This window comes from Lepidochelys kempii, chromosome 1 (assembly GCF_965140265.1).
Source record: "Lepidochelys kempii isolate rLepKem1 chromosome 1, rLepKem1.hap2, whole genome shotgun sequence".
NCBI classification, from domain to species: domain Eukaryota; kingdom Metazoa; phylum Chordata; order Testudines; family Cheloniidae; genus Lepidochelys; species Lepidochelys kempii.
In genome coordinates, this window is record NC_133256.1 from 95,826,429 (window position 1) to 95,844,132 (window position 17,704).

General features: G+C 42.0%; 2 protein-coding genes across 6 annotated transcripts in view; one reads left to right on the forward strand and one right to left on the reverse strand.

Annotated features, from left to right (window-relative positions):
• CLDN10 (claudin 10) overlaps window positions 1-5,219 on the forward strand; it is a 110,252-nt gene extending 105,033 nt beyond the window's left edge. For all 3 annotated transcript variants that reach the window (XM_073347911.1, XM_073347929.1, XM_073347921.1), the window contains 2 exons: window positions 3,631-3,738; window positions 4,830-5,219. In XM_073347911.1, coding sequence (XP_073204012.1) covers window positions 3,631-3,738; window positions 4,830-4,956 — 235 coding nt within the window. In that variant the 3' untranslated portion in view covers window positions 4,957-5,219. The remainder of the gene's footprint in view (window positions 1-3,630; window positions 3,739-4,829) is intronic.
• A 3,460-nt stretch (window positions 5,220-8,679) lies between these two features.
• The window catches only part of DZIP1 (DAZ interacting zinc finger protein 1), an 85,273-nt gene continuing 76,248 nt past the window's right edge, over window positions 8,680-17,704 (reverse strand). For all 3 annotated transcript variants that reach the window (XM_073347953.1, XM_073347964.1, XM_073347942.1), the window contains 2 exons: window positions 10,100-10,277; window positions 8,680-9,312 (listed from right to left, as the gene is read on the reverse strand). In XM_073347953.1, coding sequence (XP_073204054.1) covers window positions 9,230-9,312; window positions 10,100-10,277 — 261 coding nt within the window. In that variant the 3' untranslated portion in view covers window positions 8,680-9,229. The remainder of the gene's footprint in view (window positions 9,313-10,099; window positions 10,278-17,704) is intronic.

A 17,704-nucleotide genomic window follows, 5' to 3' on the forward strand; every position in this document is an offset into this window, starting at 1 on the left:
GTCAAGAGGGGAGGGGGGGAAGGTAGGTTGTGGATGGGGAGGGTCCCTATTCCCTGTACTGAGCCCTGAGGTTGGGATGTAGGTTTTAGGGCTCTCCATGGAAGATTTGGAAGTTATAACGTTTGCCCTGAGCCTGGTGGGGAAGCGGAAGTATCAACTGGGAAGGGATGAGGAGACCACTGAGCCTGTAGCCTTTCTGAGCCAGATCATCTTAATGAAGAGACCAGCCTTGAACTGAGAAATAGGGAAGGGGAGGATGAGCAACCGGGGTTAGCAACTCTAATCTACTGCTCATCCTCACAGTTCAATATGGTTTTAAACTGGTAAAGCCCCCAGAGGGGTAGAGAAGGCGGTTTTCTCCCTAGATTCAGCCATCAGTAGGATCAGCTAGCAGCCCTTGGGAGATCAAGGGTCAAAAGATACTTGGTGGCTCCAGTCTATTCAGCAGCTCGTCTACCCAGGGCATCAGATAGGCATCAAATTTTGAAATGGCATCCACCTTCTGAAAGTCAATACAAAAACAGGGTAACCTGTCAGGTTTTGGCACCAACATGATGGGACTCCACCATTCGCTCTTGGATTCTTCAACTACCCTGATTTCCAACATAGCCTACAGCTCCTGGCAGACCATTTCCCACATCTTCTGCAGTACTGAGTGTGGGTTCTCCTGAACCTTCCTCCCCAGCTCAGAGGCTATGTGGTGCTGTACTACATGAACCCTGACCAGTTGACACTCAGGGCAGGAGGTGCAATAACCTTTAACCTCCACATGCACCCCCCCCAACCAGTAAAACCTGAGCCCCACTCAATCCAGGGTCTTCTCATGCCAAGGTGCCACCCCAGAGGGTATCGTATTGGCCACATGCAGCACCTGCCCCCAGAACCTCTTGGGGGCCAGTAGTTGAGCTTGGGTCTTGCCTGTTTGTGCATGTTGAGTCATCTGCTATAACCGTTCCTCCTGCAATTCAAAATAGGACCATAACCACCACGCCTACTGGGGATTAACTACCTCCCCATATACTTTGGTGTGCTGTTCATAGGCCTGGCTCAGCGTTGGATCCTCCTTCTGGGCACTGATAAAGTCCATCTCCGTAGTCAGTTCCTCCCAGTTTTGGGGTTTGTGAGCCTCTGCCTCCCTTTTGGTGGCTCTAGGGCCGAGCGGCCTTCTCCAGGGTCATCATCATTCCTTCCTTGATCCAGGTTCCCTGCCTCTGGAGGGTCTGGGTCCTTTCCCTGGTGACCTCCTTCTTCTCTGAATTTTTCAATCTCCCTGAATTCCTCCAGATCCTGCCCCAGGATAGCTGGGTACATGCGGGTCTGTGAGACCGCCAACTAGGGTGGATTTGATTTAAGTCACTAGTCAGGAAGACTCGATTAAACCATGGATTTCTACATAAAGTGCATTCTTGTTGCTTGTTATAACCTTAATACATAGTCTTCACAACTCAGATAGATGTAGGTTTCATTTTTAGAAGGTACACACTATACATTTTTAAAGTGATTGATTTTGAAAACTTTTCAGATTAGTTTTACAGCAATATCAGAAAATGAATGATTGTTTGGTTATTTCATTTACCAAAGGTAATTGAAGCAGATAGTTCACCTCCCAATGATTTCATAAATATCTCCAATTCAACAGGTTAATATTTGGAGGATTTTCTTGCCATGCTGTATTAGGAGAACATCACCAGACAGACATTTAAATTGTTTTATTTAACTAAAACAACAACGTTATGTATTCTGGATTTTTTTCTTCTACAGCAAACATAATATTTTAACAAAACAAGCATATGAATTTTTGAATTTAGTTAAACATTCAAGTTTTTTAACTTCAGGTTTGTTTTTGTTAAAATTGTTTTTAACTAAAATAGTTAAATGAAATACTAAAAAAAATTAAATCAACTAGGTCAGCCAGGTCAACATGAGAAACTTAAAATATTGGCTTCTGCAGCTAACGCAGTCGTCTTCACCTTCATTTTCCTGTTTGTTCATAATCTGGAAAAGAAAAACAAGCTTTCCTGCTTTTTCAGGTCCCAAACCATTTCTCAACTTGGAATGAATTAGTCCAAAGGAAGAAAATATTCTTGTTACACTGGCAGAAGAAGCTACTGCTGTTAAAAGTGAGATTATCACTTCAACAGTCTCTGAATCCAAGTGCTTAAGTGACTACCACCACCAGTTCACTGGTGTGACTTTCTTTAAAACATCATCAGCAAACGTATATTTCTTGAATAGTTCTTATTCCCTAACTGGGTCTCTTTTACGGCCTGCTGCCATTATAGGTTTTCCCTTCTAGTGAGAGAATGGTATGGTAGATCTCAAATCAATGAAGGCTACACTCAAAAAGACCTCAAGACTTCTGGAATATGCTGAAATATGCTGCTCAAACAGTTTCACTTTTGTTTCTACTGCCTGTCCCTCCCTTCTCACATTTATCTCCAGATGACTTCTCCTTGTCCAGATGTATTCCGCCCCCAACAATCTTCTATTCACTGAACTTTTTGAAATCTATGCAGAAGCCCATGGAATCCCATAAGATTGGGTCCCTAATCCACGAACTATTGGAACTCATTTACAAAACTTTTCTTCAACATTACCTAAATATATTGTCTCACACTATAGAATTAGAATTTATAATCCCTATTCCATGATGAGATATCTTTGAGCTATAATGTATCATCTTATGAAAAAAATCCAATTTAAATAAAACTGATTTTTTTGATTTTTTAAAATAAATCATTGATTTTTATTCACCCTGCCCCAAACCCGTACTATCCGGACATGCCCCCTTATCTCAAGTTCTGCGGCCCTCACGGGATACAGGTGCACATCACCCTGGATGTGGGGTAAATCATATCCACAACATTTCCCTTGTCTACCAGCTGTCTCCAACCATGGTCCAGCTGCACCTCGAGTCAATTAGCGTTGTCATGGGCACTCCATTGATCCACACCAGGATGGTCTATTTGGCAATCCCTTTCTTCCTGACCTCACTGAAAGCCACATCCCGCTATGGGGCAGCAGCCTTCCTCACAGCAGGGGACAAATCCACATTAGTAGGGGAGGGACAGAAGCTACACTAGATATATGGGCCAAAGCTAGGGAAGCACAGAGCATCTGAAATCAGAGAGAAGCCTGGGCTTGGGACTTACATTGGTGACTATGGTGTGGAGCAGAACTCTTGTCACTCAGACCCATGTAGTCTAAAGCAATGTTTCTTAACTTTTTTGATACCAGGAACTGGCTTGCTGCTTTCCTAAACTGTGTCAGGAACGTCGTAGGTTTTTCTAGACCAGCATTGCTCAATGACAGGTCCATGGACTGGTGCCAGTCCCTATCTGAGCGAGGCATTCTCGGGCTGGCTGTGCAGGCTGAAAAGTGTTGCAGAGACGCACATCAGAGCCTTAGGCTGAGCACTCATTCACTGAATAAAAGGAAAATACATGACAAGAGACTCGGTATTTGTAGTTAGTTTGTTGTTCATTTTGCAATTATATCTGTGTCATGTATTGAAAGTTATTTAGCAAAATATGTTAATTTATTTAGCTTGTTTGTATGTCTCACACACAGTTAAATTTAGTCTATATCCTGAGAAAACAATTTATTAACATATTTATGACTTTCCTGCAGGTATGAATTAGGAGCAGCTTTATTCATTGGATGGGCCGGAGCATCACTTTGCATAATTGGTGGAAGTATATTCTGCTTCTCAATAGCTGAAAACAGTAAATCCCCAAGGTACAGAACCCAAGTGGTTGCACTTATTTTATTGAAATAAATCAATATATTAGCAAATTTGTGATTAAATGTATAGAAAGGTAAGCTATACAGCTGGAGTTTGATTATGCTTTCAAAACAATTCTACAACCAGCTTTTGAAAAAGATTGTGCAAAAAAAAAAAAAAAAGAAAAGAAAAGAATAGAATTTAAAGTTAATGTTTTTCTTTTAAGAAGTCACTACCAACATTCAGGAAAACCATTGTTTCAGATTACATGTACTTATAAAGTTGCTGCCATGTGTCAGAAACTAATGGAAAAGCAATCAGTTGCATAGTACAGCCAACATACCATATGTGCATTCTGAACAGATACATGTTGCCCCTTCATAACAGAAGTAACCCAAAGTTGCTTGACTGTTAGACGATGTACACCAGGATTCTGCAACCTTTGGCACACGGCCTATCAGTGTAATCCACTGGCGGGCTGCGAGACATTTTGTGTACGTTGACCGTCTGCAGGCACAGCCCCCTGCAGTTCCCACTGGCCTCAGTTCACCGTTCCCGGCCAATGGGAGCTGCGGGAAGTAGCGTGGGCTGCAGGGACGTGCTGGCTGTTGCTTCCCGCAGCTCCCATTGGCCAGGAATGGTAAACTGTGCCACTGGGAGCTGTGGGGGGTCGGGCCTGTGGACGGTCAACATGAGCAAAATGTCTTGCAGTCCGCAATCAGATTACCCTGATGGGCTGTGTGCCGAAGGTTGCCGACCCCTGATGTACACATTAATAAGGAGGTGGACTGAAGAAGAGGAAGATGTTGGAGGGGAAACTATGAAAGGTAGTAGATTAGATTGAAACAGATGAGGTTTACGTTAGAGAGCAGGAGTCTCTGCTGCCCTAAACAGAATGTTTTAATGCATAGCCACTGAGGTGTTGGTCTTGTTTGCTCCTCCTCTACTGGTGAGAGGTGGCAAAGTGAAATTGATAATAGGTCTGTTTTTTGCTGGGAGAAAGCACGCATTATTTTCCTAGTTTGAATATTTTTTTTACACACTCACATATAATTGTTACCTGTTCATAGAATGAGCTGTAAATGGATAGCTTTTTGTCTTTCAGAATGGGGTACACATACAATGGAGCCACATCTGTGATGTCTTCTAGGACAAAGGTCCACAATAGTGCAGCAGATTTTAAATCACCAAAAGGCCCTCCAAAGCACTTTGACAAGAATGCTTATGTTTAATTGTACTGTTCTATGATACAAAGCTAGTTTTCAAATCAGTTTGTACAGTTCAGTCACAGAGTGATTTCCAGAAGAGTACCAGCATAATCACCACCAGGACAATGAATTTTTAAAATATTAACTTGCAGCATTTTACATATTGATGTAAATTTTCTTATACAATATTTTGAAATTTATGTTGGTATTATACATAAATTATATATCTGTAAATCGCTTGCTGTTTTTGCTTTCTACAAAAAAATAAATAGGTTATTTACAGATAACAGTATGTCACCTACTTTATTTGTATGATATCAAACGCACAGTATCTAATGCAGTACATCACAGCAGCAGCATAGGAGCAGGTTCCAAAATAGGTTTAGTATTTGGAGACAGAAGTCAAGTTTTGTGCAGCTCCCTATGTGAAATTTTTCACCAGTGAGAAACAGTCATGTAGAGCCTGATTTTCAGAAGTGCTAAGCACCTTGCAAGTCCAGTTGAAGTCAACAGGGGCTAAGGTGATCAGCAGCTCTGAAAATCAGGTCCTTATTTCTCCCTTAGGGTGCCAGTGAACAGAGGAACAGGTGTGGAGGGAGGCAAGAGCCAATCATTCACATCCCACAGAAGCGAGAGAGAGACAGTTAGCAAGAGTTTAGGGGCTGGGGGAACCAGGGCTGACGAGGGAGCCTAGAGAAGAGAGTTGTGACCAGGATATTGGAGGGAGTCGGGGCAGACTGTGGGAGAATGGTGTGTTGAGTCTAAGGCAACTTGAAAGGAAATTTTGGGGGACAGAGTAACAGCACCTGAAGTCTTGGGGATTTGTGTGGAGGGCTGGGGCAAGCTCCTCCATTCTGCTCCTCCCCACTTCAGCTTGTATCCTCTGAGCCTGCTGCCATCCCTCCTCCAGTCTACCACTACCCCAGCTGTCCCTCCCTCTGTTCCCCTTTTGTTCCTTACTGCAGCTGCTAGCAAGCCATTTGCTCTTCCATTTGCTTACTCCTCCTGCAGACTGGCTAGGTTCCAGGCACCAGAATGGCCTCCAGCAGCCACAAGAAGTGATTACAGGAAAAATCTGCCAGTGCCTGCAGACGACTTTGCAGGAGATTCCAGAATGGCTGTGGGAATGCATGAGAGGGCTGCCAAATGCATGAATGTCACATGTAAATTATGTGACGCGTGGTAACCCTGCTGGATGATCTTGAATTAGTTAGGCAAACATTTCTAAGATCTCAGTTAAGAGGGGGAGAGTGAGCAGCACTGTTTTTCTTTCCACTTGGAACTGTGACAATTTTCAAAAACAGTTATTTGTATGATGATTCAATGAGTCAGATTTATTTAAGAGATTACGAATGACCACAGCACACCTTTTGGACATATGCCCTATAATTAAGGCTCCATGTTTGTCACGGAGGTCACGGAAGTTATGGATTCCCTGACTTCTGCAGCGGCCGGTGCACCTGGCCAGAAGGCCGCCTGAGCAGCTTGGGCAGCCCCTGGCCAGGTGCACCGGCCGCTGCCGAGGCAGTCTTGGGCCCCCCTCACCCTCCAGCAGCAGGAGTTTGGGTGTGGGGGGCAGCTCAGGGTTGGTGTGTGAGGCAGTGCTTATGTGGGGGGGCTCCCCGGAAGGGCAACAGAAACTCCCCATCCCTCAGCTCCTAGCTCCACATACTGCATCCGTCTGCAGGCACCGCCCCTGCAGCTCCCATTGGCTGCAGTTCCCAGCCAAGGGAGCTTGCAGAACCAGGGCTTTGGGCAGAACAGAGGCAGCATATGGAGCTAGGAGCTAGGGTCGCTGCTTCCCAGGAGGCTGGTAGGGAGCCTGCCCCAGCCCCCCCTGCCGACTGTCACTCCTCCTGCCCCGAGCACCCGCAGCTCCCTCCAGCACCTGTGATGCCCTCCGGGCCACAACTCCCTCCCAGGTTTTAGTCAGGGGTATATAGTAAAAGTCATGGACAGGTCATGGGCCATGAATTTTTGTTTATTGCCCGTGACCTGTGCATGACTTTTACTAAAAATACCCGTGACTAAAACGTAGCCTTACCTATAATGAATTATAGTTTCTTCTTAAAAAATCAAACCCATACCCTTCTTGAGGTTTGGACAGGCAGAATGGCTAATTTTGATCTAAATCAGTTGCAGCCATCTGTATTTTCCTTTTTTCTCCAAGGTTTTTTTCATATCAAAGTAGGTAGGCATTAGTTTCAGCTCTGTGGTTCACATTCAATCCACACTGATCTCGTTTCATGTTAAGCTTACCTATAAGATGTTCTTCCTGACACCGGGGCCACTCCTGCAATCCTTTATTCAGGTTATTCTCATTAACAGCTCTACTGAAGCAAATGGAACTGACATGACTACAGAGTATGGGTGACTCATAAGTAAGTGTCTGCAGTGTTAGGTGCACATTTAGAAGTGCCTTTAAATGATTATGCCAGCAATGGGGCCAAAGTCTGTCCTGATTTGCTCCCCGTTCAACCCCAAGAAAGATGGAACCCCAACCTACTGCCCTGAAGTCAATAGCAAAGTTCCCATTGAATTAAATAGGAGCAGGACTGGGTGTAGGATAAATCAGTCATTACTTATTGCAGTGGTCCCCCAACTTTTCATATTGTGCCCCCTTGCCCCTGTCTGCGCCACCTCCGAGGAGCCGGTCTGTGACCTGGGGGAAGGGGGAGATGCGGGAAAGGTGACTGAGGCTGGGGATGGGTCTGGGGCCAGGAGTGGAGCCGCAGCTAAGGGCGGGGTTGGGGGCAGAGGAGGGCAGGGCTCGGGTGGTGCTCCTTCCCTGCCCTCCGTGGGAGCTGGCCCGGGCCCTGCTCTGCTCCCTTGAACGTTCCCCCGCACCTCCTTAGGGGGCGCGTCCCACAGTTTGGGGACCACTGACTTATTGAGTTGTACTGATTCTCAAAGATTAAGTCACCAACAATAACAAAAAATGAAGACCTTCAGAGTTTCGGTGAACCTATTTTGGGAGGCAAGAGGATAAATATATAAAATATATCCTCAACAATCCTAGTTTTTAAAAACTCAACATTATAGAAAAGGAATAGCTTGTATTACATTGTAATTAAATAAAAAATAGGACATCTAAAAATACAGTACTAATCATTCAAGCCTTTTTAAATTTAGTGGTTTATTACTATTTAAATTCAAAAGCTGCTAAGTCTTTTTTTACGAAGGCAGCTACCTTGGGAAATTAATGCAACTGCAAGAGCAAAAGTTTATTGAATATAAAAACAAAAAAAATACAATTAAGTGTTCAATGCCACATCTGTACCTTTCTTGTACCCGTTCAAGTTGTCTAGCTATATTTTTATAATTTGTAGTTTTATATGAATATACATTAAAACCTATTCTAATAAGTAAAGCAGAAACACTTTCCCAGTATTAAGTTTCAAGGCATATACAACAAATCTGTAAACTATACCATTTTTCAGCCTTTGACACTTACTTTAAATCAGTGGTTCCCAAACTTGTTCGGCCGCTTGTGTAGGGAAAGACCCTGGCGGGCCGGGCCGGTTTGTTTACCTGCCGTGTCTGCAGGTTCGGCCGATCACGGCTCCCAGTGGCCATGGTTCGCTGCTCCAGGCCAATGGGAGCCGCTGGAAGCGGCGGCCAGTATGTCCCTCGGCCTGCGCCGCATCCAGCAGCTCCCATTGGCCTGGAGCAGTGAACCGCGGCCACTGGGAGCCGCGATCGGCCAAACCTGCGGATGCGGCAGGTAAACAAACCGGCCCGGCCCGCCAGGGGCTTTCCCTGCACAAGCAGCGGAACAAGTTTGGGAACCAGTGCTTTAAAGCATGCTGGGAAATGTTAATATTTTAATACAAAGAAAAAGTTCATTTAAAATGTTCACATTTTTATATAAAGTTCAGGATAAAATATTAAAAAATTACACATTTTTTTAAAAGGCTTTAAAAATACTGATAAGTAACATTCTGCAGGAAACGGTTTATTAGTTAATGCTTCTGGGCTTTTCTAGAAACTGGTTTCAGTCTTACAAAGAAACAATAGGGTGAAATCCTGGCCCTAGTGAAGTTCGTGGGAGTTCTGCCATTGACTTCAATTCAGCCAGGATTTCACTCCAAGTTTCTAAATACTGAAGGGCTAGTTACATGTATGTAAATCCCCTTGTAAACTGTTCAAGGTTAAAAGACACAAACATTTTGTAAACAACCTTCCTTATTATTAATGTACAATTGAAAAAAATGAATAGGAGTCAGAATCTTTTAGACAAGGTCTTTAAATCTGTATTATGATCTAACAGAAATGTCTGCCATTTTGAATTGAACAGTTATATATCTGAAGAGTCACTCCAATCAGTTACAGTGACTAAGCTGCTTTTTAATGTGCTTGTTGTATCAGCATCATGAAATCCTGTTAACAAAATAAATGAAAAAAATGAATTAGATGATAAAACTAAACTACAATCAATCATAATTCAGCATTATTTTCCTTCCAACTGACACACAGGGTGAAATACGGCCCCACTGAAATCAATTACAAAACTTCTATTGACTTCAACGGGGCCAGGACTTCACCCACAGGAGGAAAATTATGAACAGCTATATATGAAGACTGCTTCCCTCATTACAGTAGGGACCATGATACTAGCTGTCAGTGCTAATATTGCAGGCCTTTCTGAAAATGACTTAAATATCTTTTCTACAGATAAAAATGACTATTTTAAAGTCCAAAATCTTGGAACTGTCCAGGGCTAGAAGCAATTGTATGTACCCCCCACAGGAAATATAAGAATCTCTCCTTTCCAGTAGTATAAAGCTCCCTTTTCAGCCTGAGTCACAAGATATAAATCTTAAACTGCCAGAGGTCAAAGATTTAATATTATTCTCAAACCAGGTACTTTAGGGGGGAAATTCCACTTTTGGGAGGGGAAGGAGACTTTTTTTTCCCAGACAGGTTATTTTGAAAGAAGATGACAGCAGCCTGAAGGTGCTCAGAGTCTTGGAATCTTAAGGGTCAATTTTGTATATTTTATATATACTTATGACAAAATAATTTTTTTAAAAGTTATTTACATTCCATTGTAATTAGATATTGTGACTAAAACATTTTTATACTACACTTAAGTTTTTCTTTAACTATATCAGGTGCTTAAATCCAATTTTCCCCTCAAATACTGTAAATGTTTGGAGTATGTTACCTTCCTCTTTAGGAATATTTGCCTTAGGAACACCCCAGGCATGTACCATTGATGCAGTATTTGATTCATTATTCTTTTGAACTGCAGTTCCCTTCTGCCCTCTCTCATCTTTTGCTAATAAGCAATTTTCTTCTTCTACAGATGATATATCCCAGTCATCATCATCAACTTCTGTGAACTAATAGGAAAAGAAAAAACATAAGGGTTTTTTTTGTGAAAGAAGGGTTTTTTATTTTTATTTTCTGGAGTTCTTCTAAAGGTAGAATTGTTCATAAATCTACTTATGCAGATTTGGGAGGAGATTAGGAAGGGGGACTGTCATAAATACAAAGGGAAGGGTAACCACTGTGTGGAAGTGAAACCCTTCTAAAAGGTCCCCTAGTGCACATGCATCAAGTGCTGTATAGTCCTGTGTCATAGCACCTTACTTTTATGTTTCCTTTCTTTTTAAGCCTACACACACACACTTTTAACCTATGAATATTCTGAATGCAGAAAGTTATGTTACTTCACTGTTAGGAGTTGCACAATTAAAAATAATAAAAAGTGAAAAGAACTGCAAAAGTTAAAGGGCCAAATGCTAAACTAGTGGAAATCAGCACAGTTCCATTGTATGAAGCTACATTGATTTACACCAGCTGAGGACCTAATGCAAAGATCACACTACAATGTTAGCTTGACAACAATGCACATCAAGTGTGTTTTATGGTATACCAGGCCTAATATAATGGGACCCTGATCCTTGACTGGGATTCCTAGGCACTACCATAATATAAATACTTCATTATTAATAAATAGCATATTAATTTCAATATTAGATTATATTACTTAAGAAAAACAAATGAACACATTATATGCTATACATGCAACTTGGCAGAGTTTAGATTCCTGCAGAAACTTATTTGCTCTTCTTGACTTCTTGTTTTTCAATTATGCAACCTTAACAATGTGTTAAGGGCTTTTTAACATTTAAATTCCTTTATTTAAAGGGAAGTAGGGTGGAAAAGAGTGTTGAGAAAAAAAAGGGGGGGAAGAATTAAAGATAACTGGGTTAAATAGTCACAGGACTTCTCTATATCTAAATTTTGGCACGATACCTATCTTTGTAGTATCTTCCCTCCCTAAGAATTAAAAACACACACAATATCAATTTCTCCCTTGCTTCCTAGCAGGTAAGAGTTCGGGGTTTTTTATTAGAATGCTGGGCTTGACAAATAGGGAGGAATTGGTTGTAAATCTAAAGGTGGAAAGCAATGTGGTTGAAAGTGATCATGATATGATAGATTTAATGACTGTAAGAAAAGGAAAAAAAAGTGAGAGCAGCAGAATAAGGAGAATGATTTAAAAAAAGCAGACTAACAAACCCAGAAAACTGGTAGGTAAGGTCCCACAGGAAGAAAATCAAAGGGAAAAAGGAGTTGAGGAGAGCTGGCAGTTTCTCAAGGAGATAATATTAAAGGCACAACTGCAAACTATCCCATTGCGAAGAAAATATAGGAAGAATAGTAAGGGGGCAAATGGCTCCATGGGGAGCTCTTTAGTGCCTTGAAAATCAAAAAGAAATCCTATGAAAAGTGGAAACACGGACAAAATCAGAAAAGTTAAGGGACAAAATGAGTTAAACCTAGCAAGAGACATAAAAGGCAATAAGAAGAGGTTGCAACATTTGGAGCAACAGAAAGTCTAAGGAAAATGTATGTCCGCTATTTATCAGGGAAGAAGAGCTAATAACTAATGAAATCAAGGAGGAGGAAATGTTTAATGCCTATTTTGCTTCACTAAAAAGGTTAATGGTGATCAGATACTCAACATAATTAATATTAACAATAAGTCAAAATAGGGAAAGAACAGGTTAAAGAGTCTTGAGATAAGTTAACTTAAAAACATAAGAACGGACATACTGGGTCACACCAAATGTCCAGCTAGCCCAGTATCCTGTCTAATGTCCAATGCCAGGTGACCCAGAGGTAATGAATGGAACAGGTAATCATCAAGTGATCCATTCCCTGTCACGCATTCCCAGCTTCTGGCAAACAGAGGGTAGAGACACCATCCCTGCCCATCCTGGCTAACAGCCATTGATGGACCTATCCGCCATGAATTTATCTAGTTCTATTTTGAACCCTGTTATTGTCTTGACCTTCACAACATCCTCTCACAAAGAGTTCCAAAGGTTGACTGTGAATTGTGTGAAGAAATACTTCCTTTTGTTTTAAACCTGCTGCCTATTAAATTCCTTTGGTGACCCCTAGTACTTGTGTTATGAGGAGGAGTAAATAGCTGTATTAAGTCAGCAGAGCCTGATAAATTCATACCCTAGGATGAATTGTAAGGAATTTAAGAAATTAAGGAACTAGCTGAAGCAATCTCGGAACCATTAGTGATTATCTTTGAGAACTCCTGGAAGATGGGTAAGGTCCCACTGGACTGGAGAAGGGCAAACATAGTATCTATCTTTAAAGAGGGGAACACAGAGGACCTGGGGAATTACTGACCCATCAGCCTAACTCTGATACCTGGAAAGCTTCTGGAACAAATTATTAAACTATCGATTTCTAAGCACCTCGAGCACAACAGGATAATAAGGAATAGCTAGCATGGATTTGTCAAGAACAAATTATGCCAAACCAATCTAATTTCCTTCTTTGACAGGGTTACTAGTCTAGTGGATAGTTGGGAAGCAGTAGATGTGATATATCTTAATTTTCGTAAGGCTTTCATTGCAGTCCCACATGACATTCTCATAAGCAAACAAGGGAAATGTGGTCTAGATGAAATTACTATATGGTGGGTGCACAACTGGCTGAAAGACCGTATTCAAAGACTAGTTATCAATAGTTTGCTGTGAAATTGGGAGGTTGTATCTAGTGGGGTCCCGCAGAGGTCAGTCCTGGGTCCGGAACTATTCAATATTTTAATTAATTACTTGAATAATGGAATCAATAATGCAGACGACACCAAGCTGGGAGGGGTGGCAAGCATTTTGGAGAACAGAACTAGAATTCAAAATAACCTTGACAAATTGGACAACTGGTCTGAATTCAGCAATGTGAAATTCAATAAAGACAAGTGCAAAGTACTTCACTTGGGAAGGAAAAATCAAATGCATAACTAGAAAATGGGGAATAACTTGCTAGGTGGCAGTATAGCTGGAAAGGATCGGGGGTTACAGTGCATCACAAATTGAATGAGAGTCCTCAATATGATGCACTTGCTAATATCATTCTGGGGTGTATTAACAGGAGTGCTGTATGTAAGACATGGGAGATAAAAGTCCCTCTCTACTAGGCACTGATGTGTCCAGTTCTGGGCACCGTACTTTAGGAAAGATGTGGACAAACTGGAGAGAGTCCAGATGAGAGCAAAAAATATGATAAAAGGTTTAGCAACTCTGACCTATGAGAAAAAGTTTAAAAAATTGGAAATGTTTAGTCTTGAGAAAAGAAGACTGAGAGGGAGACTTGATAACAGTTTTCAAATATATTAAGATCTGTTATAAAGAGGACTGTGATCAATTCTTCTCTGTGACCACTGAAGGTAAGAAAAGAAGCAATGGGCTTTATCAGCAGCAAGGGAAATTTAGGTTAGAGAGTTGCAAAAATTTCAAACTACAAGGGTAGTTAAGCTCTGGAATAGGTTTCCAATGGAGGTTGTGAAGTCCCCATCATTGGAGGTTTTTACGAACAGGTTGGACAAACATCTGTAAGTGATGGTGCAGGTTTACTTGGTCCTGCTTCAGTGCAGTGGGCTGGGGTTCATGACTTCTCAAGATCTTTTCCAGTCCTATATTTCTATAAGAGGAACTTACTGAGAAAAAGCCAAGTCAAAAAGATGAGACTGTACTTCATTCTGGATGTAGTAAGGTTCGTGATCATTCTTATCACTTTGGCTAGGGAGTTACACAGTCTAAGACCAGCTCCTAAAAAAAATTCTGTCTCTTGTGCTCACAGATATTCCCCTATTTATCAACAGTCTTGTGGTTCTAGTGAAATGTAGCTGTCATTGGAGGGCACAGCTGTGGGGGAGAGAGGTGATTTCTCACATAGCACCAATCCCATGAGGGACTCTGAATGTCCCCCCACAGAAAATGAATTCAGTGGCTTAGTTAGGCCAGTGCCCATTTTGTTAAGAAGCAAGAGTTAGAAGCTATTAGCCAATAATAAAAGATGATAATAATAAATGATAATTATAATAATAATAATGATAAAAATAATAAAACCCACATGCAGTGCACCTCTCTCGAAATGCAAAGTCTGATGTAGTGCCACTTTTTTGTAACATGTCAGCCAAGCAACTTTTAACATTCATAACTTCGTTACTTTCAAGCCAATAGTTTTCAGTGTGACAGATCTGCTCACTGTGCTGTATTAACATACCAAATTTCAGTGTGTGTGAAAATGGTGTGGTAATAATGGGAAAGGTGTATTCAGACAAATTCAAAACTGGCTGAGTAGATTTTCCTCAAATATTCATTCCCTTAAACCCCATACAATTACATTCATGGTATTCAGGAAGTCTGGCTAGAGGCAAAAGGAGATGTAAAATAGGATCATTTTAACTGTAAAACATTTCTAAAATAGTTTCTGCAAAATGATACGTACAGAATACATAATAGTGTGGTGTAGTATAAAGGCCTACCAGTACTCATTTGGGATGAACTACACCATTCATTAAAAAGAAAAGGAGTACTTGTGACACCTTAGAGACTAACCAATTTATTTGAGCATGAGCTTTCGTGAGCTACAGCTCACTTCATTGGATGCATACCATGGAAACTGCAGAAGACATTATATACACACAGAGACCATGAAACAATACCTCCTCCCACCCCACTGTCCTGCTGGTAATAGCTTATCTAAAGTGATCATCAAGTTGGGCCATTTCCAGCACAAATCCACGTTTTCTCACCCTCCGCCCCCCCCCCCCCCACAAACTCACTCTCCTGCTGGTAATAGCCCATCCAAAGTGACCACTCTCTTCACAATGTGTATGATAATCAAGGTGGGCCATTTCCTGCACAAATCCAGGTTCTCTCACTCCCTCACCCCCCTCCAAAAACCACACACACAAACTCACTCTCCTGCTGGTAATAGCTTATCCAAAGTGACCACTCTCCCTACAATGTGCATGATAATCAACGTGGGCCATTTCCAGCACAAATCCAGGTTTTCTCACCCTCCCACCCCCATACACACACAAACTCACTCTCCTGCTGGTAATAGCTTATCTAAAGTGATCATCAAGTTGGGCCATTTCCAGCACAAATCCAGGTTCTCTCACCCTCCGCCCCCCCCCCCAACTCACTCTCCTGCTGGTAATAGCCCATCCAAAGTGACCACTTTGGATAAGCTATTACCAGCAGGAGAGTGAGTTTGTGTGTGTGGTTTTTGGAGGGGGGTGAGGGAGTGAGAGAACCTGGATTTGTGCAGGAAATGGCTCACCTTGATTATCATACACATTGTGAAGAGAGTGGTCACTTTGGATGGGCTATTACCAGCAGGAGAGTGAGTTTGTGGGGGGGGGGGGGGGGGCGGAGGGTGAGAAAACCTGGATTTGTGCTGGAAATGGCCCAACTTGATGATCACTTTAGATAAGCTATTACCAGCAGGACAGTGGGGTGGGAGGAGGTATTGTTTCATGGTCTCTGTGTGTATATAATGTCTACTGCAGTTTCTACGGTATGCATCCGATGAAGTGAGCTGTAGCTCACGAAAGCTCATGCTCAAATAAATTGGTTCGTCTCTAAGGTGCCACAAGTACTCCTTTTCTTTTTGTGAATACAGACTAACACGGCTGTTACTCTGAAATACACCATTCATTAGTGCAGCCACCCCAAACTTATGTTGATAAAGGTAGGATTTTCAGAATCATAGAATCTCAGGGTTGGAAGGGACCTCAGGAGGTCATCTAGTCCAACCCCCTGCTCAAAGCAGAACCAATCCCCAATTTTTGCCCCAGATCCCTAAATGGCCCCCTCAAGGATTAAACTCACAACCCTGGGTTTAGCTGGCCAATGCTCAAACCACTGAGCTATCCCTCCCCTCCCATTTCAGTATGCCCCTGAGTGCCTAACTCTCACAGCCTTCTTTGAAAACCGCAGCCAAAATTTAAATCATGCAATACATCATGTGTATTCATACAAATACAGCTAGACAGAGAAAAACACACATGCATGAACACACATAACCACACAGGAGTATGGAATATATAAAGAGTCTGGAACAACTACAAAAGTGACAAAACCCTGTGTAAGTCAGGCAGCTCATTGTAAACTTGTGCCACTAAAACCTTTACACCACAATTCACCAACAGGTGTTCAGTATATGCCAAATATGTTACAGAAAAACTAATTTCCAAAAGCTCTAGAGTGTTTTAAATATTTTTTACAGGAATTATTTTTCTACATCCCTTTGCTTCTAAAGCCAAACTCCCCTAGGACTACGTCTAATGGTACAGGGCTCTGTACAAGGACTTAAAAATCTTTAAATATACCCTAATTTAGCTTTTCAGTACCCCAGCTGTGACAATTTTATGCTCTAATATATTGGGCCCCTGCAGGACTAGCCCTATTAAACTGGAAACACACTTTGGAAATAACATTGGGCACTTTCTTCAACATTACCTCATCCAGACAGATGGTAGTGAAGGGGAATAGATGACAGACTGCAAATTCTCCAACCTACAGGCAGAGACAATTGAATAAAAGACCATCTTGATGGTCACCCATAATAAGGGAACTAAGCATAATGGTTTGGAATGAAGAGGTAAAGTTGCCTCAGTATCAATTTTAAATATTAGGAGGGAAGTCTATTCTTGGTCTAGACCATCCATTTCCATATCACCATGAAGAATCTACACAACAAAGGAATGGGAACCTATAGACTGAGACTCAATTTTCTCCTGAATGGCTCAGAATGCTGAAGTCTGCCCTTTAGGAATACTCTAAGCCAATTCATTTTCCGCCCAATCTACCCAATTAATTTTAGGATCTGAGATGTCAGAAAGACCTAGTCTCATACACTTTTGAGAAGCATCATTTGGAGAACATCCTCCAGGAATGGTAGAAAAACGGTTACTAACCTTTCTGAAACTGTTGTTCTTTGAGATGTGTTGCACACGTCCACTCCAATATAGGTGTGTGCATGCGCCGAGCACAGTTGCTGGCATTTTTTCCCTTCATGGTATCTGTTGGGTCAGCTCTAGTGTCCCCGGCATCGTGTGATCATCACGTTGGTATAAAGAGCAATGCCGACCCTGCTCCTCTTCAGTTTCTTCTTGCTGACCGTCTCCGAGAGAGGGGATGGAAGGAGGGTTTTGGAATGGTCATGTGCAACACATCTCAAAGAACAACAGTTACAGAAAGGTTAGTAGCAGTTTTTCTTCTTTGAGTACTTGCCCATGTCCATTCAATGTAGGTAACTCACAAGCAGCTGCGCTGGAGGTGGGTTCGGAGATTAAAGACATGCCGACTGTAACACAGCTTGGCCGAAGCCAGCATCATCTCTGGCCTGTTGCATAATGGGGTAGTATGTCTTGAACATGTGAACTGACAACCAAGTTGCCACCCTGAAGATCTCCTGAATTGGAACTTGTGCCAAAAAAGCG